This window comes from Orycteropus afer, unplaced genomic scaffold (genome assembly GCF_000298275.1).
Source record: "Orycteropus afer afer isolate SDZICR_OR568_19922 unplaced genomic scaffold, OryAfe1.0 scaffold00114, whole genome shotgun sequence".
In the NCBI taxonomy this organism is placed as follows: domain Eukaryota; kingdom Metazoa; phylum Chordata; class Mammalia; order Tubulidentata; family Orycteropodidae; genus Orycteropus; species Orycteropus afer.
Window position 1 is genome coordinate 8,231,003 of NW_006921701.1, and position 6,245 is coordinate 8,237,247.

General features: G+C 36.9%; 1 protein-coding gene across 1 annotated transcript in view; it reads left to right on the plus strand.

Moving 5' to 3' along the window:
• Positions 1-3,211, plus strand: part of SLC49A4 (solute carrier family 49 member 4) — a 157,714-nt gene extending 154,503 nt beyond the window's left edge. Inside the window, 1 exon segment of the mRNA XM_007943929.1 lies at positions 3,096-3,211. Coding sequence (XP_007942120.1) covers positions 3,096-3,211 — 116 coding nt within the window.
• The last annotated feature ends 3,034 nt before the right edge of the window (positions 3,212-6,245 follow it).

The following is a 6,245-nucleotide window of genomic DNA, read 5'->3' on the forward strand; positions in this document are numbered from 1 at the left end:
AGCATATATCTGGAATGCCGTTTTTCCAGTTTGTTCCTGGGATAGTATTACAGGTAGGCCACACCCCTGGGGAAACTTCCCCTAGACTGACCGGCCGCTTAGGACGCAGTCATGTGATCCATCATGGGAAACACCACTCACAAGTGAAGTCCAGCCAAGTTGACACATCTTCAACTATCACACAGGGCATTAAACTGAAATCATGGTATCAGCTGGCTTCTTGCCTTGAGTGAGAATGAAGACAGTTTTGTTAATCATCATAATTTTTGTTAAATCACCAAAGAAAGTAGAAAGTTGGTTCTGGAGGATGGCAGCGGGGTCCATACAAGTACTAGAAGGTGATAGAAACCAAAAGCTAGCATCAATGAAGAGAAAGACGAGGCGGAAGGTATTAATAGCAGTGTCTGGAAGAAACAGGTAGGAGGATGAGCACAGTCCTAATTAGTTCATTCCCAACAGAGCATCACTATTTGGTGGCGAGCCCAGTTCACTGAGTAAAATATAGCCATCTGTCTGCACCATAAATTGGCAAGAGACTTCTCAGGCTACAGTGTGGTAGATGCTAGAGAACCAGCAAAAGTATAGAGGTGAATTGTGGAAGCCTGTCTCAGAGTGTGGTTTCACATTTCCTCTAGTGAAAGGCAAAGGGAAGAAATGTTAGAAAGCTATGCTAACTTTAAAAGATAAAAAGGATAAGAATAAGAAAATTCCGTGCATCGGGACTGTTGGTTCAAGTACATTATGTAACATGGGGCCCAGAAAGGACAGCAATTGGCTTCACTGCTGCTAAGCTGAATTAAACTTTAAAGCCATTCCTGCTTAGTAGAGCACCTACGCTTTGGTTTGTGTAAATGGTTTTCAGTGGAAAGATCTAGCAGTTCCCCAGTCTTTGACTTTTTGCTTTCTGAAACGGCAAATGGTTTCAAAAAGCATTTGCCGTTGATTGAGCCATGTGAATTTACCACAGGGCAGATTCGGCTTTTCAGAGGGAAGGACACAGTGAAAACCAATCAACAAACCATCACACTGAGAAGCCACAAAAAGGCATTTTTAAAGACTTCGTTGGAACCGGATAGAAGGAATAATTTTACAACTCTGATGAAATAAAAGGCCTGCATTGGCAATATTTGACAAATTCTTAGATGTAAGGAAAAGAAGGACAAGTTTATTGTTGCTGCATGTGTATTCTAGCTCCCCATAAAATACAGTCTCTAAGATTTAGAAAATATTGTTGTAGGCCGTTTTGTCAAGTGCCATACTTTCTGTTATATATCGCTTAAAATTCTACCTTAAAGTCAGAATGCTCACTTTTAGTTCTTATAGTATGCTATTATCTGTATTTTACTGTTTTCCTACTTTCTTTTTTCCCTCTGCTTCTTTTTGCCTATTAAAATTATCATCAGAAATCCAGAGGTTATGTGCTTGATATAAAAACAGAAACTGCCTGTGTTGTCATTTCAGGAAATAATAGAATACAGACAGGATCCCAGAGGTCACAGCCTTTCTGAGTGTTTAGATTATATTCAGTCCACAGAGAAGAAGCTTTGCAGGAAAATACCATTGAAATATGTATCTTTGTTGCATGCTGTGGAATAGCATGTCTGACTTTTAAAATGTGGAAATTGAGAGGTGGAGAGACTGTTTTAGTGAGCATGTTTCAGGAAAAAAAAGGTATTTCAGCACCTTTACTTAGTGGTTGGTTTTCTGATTTCCATTCCTGAGCATAAATTGCTCTTTTGCTATATGAATTATGGATTAAACTAAAGCAGCGGTATGGAAATCTTTAGGATGATTTTTGAAGATTAAGGTAGTATTAGCATTCTGTAGAGGGACAAAGTTAAAATACAAACCTATAATAGTGATTTTAAAAAAAAAGGGTATCAGGGAATTATTTCCCTTGTTTGTTTTTTATTGAAACTGCTAAGTATGGATAATTAAACTAGACAAGTCACCACCCTCTCCAGCCCTTTCATGCCAGAGAGCTCCTCACTTGTGCACCCACAGCCTGTGGGTAACTGGCAAAGGGGCCAGGGCATGTCTCAGGGGTCCCTGGAGCTTGAGGACTGTCCTGTTGAAGAGTCCTGAATTCATGATAGAACATTTTTGAAGAAGTCTATTCTTTCTGTTATTGTTATAAAAATATATACATAGAACACATTTGTCATATATATCAAGTTCACTATCTAGGGATAGCGATTACATTAATTTTGTTATGCAACCACTACCCATAATTAATGTCAAATTACCCTTCACCATAAACACTCACTCACTGTGAAAAAGCGTGTTTTTGATACCATTACATCTAACAACAATTACCAGTATAGATGATTCCTGTACATTTGCCAATAATGAGTATCATATAGAACCACGTATGCTCATAGAAAAGAGACTAGAAATAAACAAACTGAAATATTCACAGTGGTTTCTTTGAGGGTAGAATCAGGATTGATTTTTATGTTTGCTTTATTTTTCTGTATATTTGCTAATCTGTCTTACAACAATCGCTATTTGATATTTTTGCTGAGTGTTAAGTATTTCTTCAAAAATAGAAAAGTATCTCAAAATTTAGTTGGTTTTTCTTTTTCTTTTTTCTTTTTCTTTGTCTTTTTGCTGTAGTTTGGGTGAATGTTTACAGAGCAAATTAGTTTTCCATTCAACAATTTATCCACATTTTGTTTCGTGACATTGGTCGTTGATTTTTCTCATTTGTGTTTCTACTCCATCAGATTTCTAAACAGGAACATGGGTGATGGTGGTAGAGAGCACTTAAAACATAATTAACCACCCAGCAGTTAAAGGTGATCGATTTTTTTTTCTTTGAATAGATTTATTTTGTCACCAAAGTCAAGGTGGATTAAATTGATGAAATGTTATTAGCAACACTGATTAAAAATATTCCACATGAAAGCCTGGTAATATATTACATGCATCACTTAGTCTCTAGGTTGTCATTGTTTATCGAAAGCTGGTCCCCAGACCTTCTTGGGTGCATTTATTATAAGTGCTTTTGAATGCAGAGCAGTTACTGCCAGCATACAGGTGGTGTTCAGCTGGTGTCGCATGAATGTTTAAAACTGCATGTTTTTGTCTTACAGAGTTGTCTTGGTTCAACTGGTGCCTTCCCGGGTCGTGTTTGCTCAGTCTCCTCCTCATTCTGTGCTTCAGGGAGTCCTATGACAGACTCTATCTTGATGTGGTTGTCTCAGTTTAATAGAACAGACTTGAAGGAGTTTTTAAAAGAGAAAGACAAAATCAATACCACATACTGCACATTTGCTTGGAATTGCACATCTAACAGGAAAAAAAGGAGAAGAGAGAAACTTCGTTCAGAGGTTATGTTAGGCTACAGATTATCACATTAATTTAACTACTACTAGGTATTGTTGTGGGACTTAAATGGTAATTAGTGATTTTTTCAAAGGCTGTATAAATGGCATAAGTATGCCTGATTCTTGGTTTGGAAGTATGATGTCTTACACATAAAACACTACCTAAATAATTCTCTCTGCATTATGTGCCAGTGCTAAACTACTGATAGATTAATTGTAATTATGCAAAGAAATAAGGGGTATCTGTCATGTGAAGATAACTTCTTCCCCAAGTCACATACCAGAATAGGAAGAAATGCCACTAACTTCTAAAGAAGTTTAATTATAAAATAGCCTAGAGATGTATAGAGGATAGAAATTAGCCACATGTCACTACATTTTTTCTAATAAAACCATTTCTTATATGACTCCTTATTTGTAATCAGGTCAAAAGTCTTTGACCACCTCTGTTAAAGTGGGTGGTCCAGTGCTTCCTAGTGACTTCAGAGCACACACTTTGTATCTCGATCTCAAGTGACCCTTGTTTCTGTGAAATACAATTTCATCTACTGTGCCCTTAAATAATTACGGTAAGGGTGACGGAATGTTTCATACAGTCGCATTAAATATTGTATGAAAAAATTTAATCCCCTTGTGATTTAGCACTTTCTTAAAAGTGAAATGACAAATCACACAGAACATACTATGTCTTCAGCTTGTATGTATGGTGGCATGGGATGTAAGGTCCAGTGCCAACTATTATTGGCCAGGATTTGATTTTACTAAATGACCCTTGTTGAAAACTAGCAGTTTGTAACATTGAGACTTTCACATGCATTGAGTGATATCTGAATTGTATTCTTGTATTTCAGTGGGTTGTAAAATATTCAATTCTGTATGGAGTCAGTATATTTGAGAAGGCAGCATTTTGCTGGTACCTGTTTTCTTTCTGTGGATGATAGCTTTTTAAAAATAGCCATTACTTGGATAGTTCTTGGACATGTCTTTTACTGTGACATGAAATATGCTGGGGTGGGAATATGATGTTGCTGTATTCTCATTTGTGTACTTGCCCTCACATACAAAAGTCAAGGGTAATACTTTACCTTTATTATTCTTTGCTTCCTCTAGCCCCCTCTTCATTTTCTCTCATTTGAAATTATATCTTCATTGTTGGATAAATTTATATTTTCTTTCTCTTTTTTCTGGACAAATAATGTGTAAGCCAGCCCTTTCTATCAGCCAGGTTGGTAATAGTGTAGTTAAGGAGAATTGGCCAGCCTTAATTCCTCTCCTCTTTACACGTGTGCACACACCATACATATTCCCAAATGCCCCTCCCTTAGCTCACTGAATTCCAGACTATGTGTCAACTCACCTCAGTCTGAGAGAGTTCTGGCCATCTTCTTAGATCCTAAATTTGAAATCTGAAGAAGAAAGAAAACCCTCGGATGTGACCTCCATCTTCAGTTACCTGTAAATCATCTCCCTTGGAACCATGATGCTCAGTTAGCAGCTAGAAGTGGAGAAGCTTGCAAAAGAGAGGAAGATAACCTGGGAGAGCCAGGCTTAGTTCCAGTGAACTCTGCCATCCTTCTCAAGTAAAAATAAAATAAAAGGAAGGCTGAATTCTTGAAGGTGATTGAAAGGCAGCCACTAAGGGTGTCCGCAGACTATGACCCAGATGCTAAAATAGCCACCTCCCCAACGTGTTTAGAAAGCAGGCGGAGAGGAGGGGGATTATGAAAGATTTGATCTTATCAGAAGTATTGTGTTTGAGGATATTACTGTATAAAATTCTGCTATAGTCATAAAACTTCTGATATGGAATATTTTATTGATGGTTAATTCCACTTTTAACACAAAAGAAAGAATAACACTTTCAAAATATTACCTGAATGACTAATTAGTTCTAAAATATCCCCAGTAGATTGTGATTTTCATTTCTTGCAATATGCCAGGAACCAACCATTGCTTTTAACATCCGTGAGTCCCTCTCTCTCGATTGCTTCCACTTACCCCTCCAGCAGATAGTTGTCCTAATCACAAACTGTAACTGTTTTAAATGATCAACATTGCAGATACAACAAACTTCACAGGAAGGGGACCAAAAGGCTTTGGGGGATTCAGGGAAGATTACACATTATTCTTTTACCTGAATATCTCAAATCATGTTTTTTGTTGTTTTTCTTTCTAACATATGTCAAAAGAGACCAGCTGCTATCTTTGCAAACGTTTGTTCTATAAACAAACATTATAGAACCCTAATAAAATTTTATAATGTAAAGACATCTTAATATTCCACTAATCCAAACCCTCATTTTAGAACTTACAGAAACCAGAGGTAGCATCTCTTTTCTGCAGGTCCCATTGCTAGTGAGTGATAGAGCCAAGACCCACATCTTCTGACTCTCAAACCAGTGTTTTTGCCTAACTCACAAAATTGCAGCTCAGTTTAGGTTTTATTTATTAATAAATAAAAGTAATATTTATTTTGCGGTGTTGGTGAATATTCTTTCATGCTCAAAAATTATGAGGCTTAAGAGCAAGCTGCCACTATTGAGTGCAGGGATTAAACTGAGATGATTATTTGATTTTTTCAGTAAAATCATTTTGTTTTCTTTATCATGCTCCTGTAGGTGCTCTAATTTCTCTTAAGTTTTAGCTTGCAGTGACATGATATAAAAAGATTCTGATGAATAATTCAATCCTCATAAACCAAGTCATTGGCATTAGGAATTGGTACTAGCATTCTATAGCGTAAATACTTTGCAATTTATGGGGAGAAGCATTTTTTGATATGGTGGAGGTACAGGAACAAGACAGTTACACACAGATACATACATTTCACTGGAGGATGGAGCTAATGAAATAACCAGAAAGAATCAAATACTAATGTGGTTTTGTATATTTCAGCATAGATGGCCTAAGGGCCAA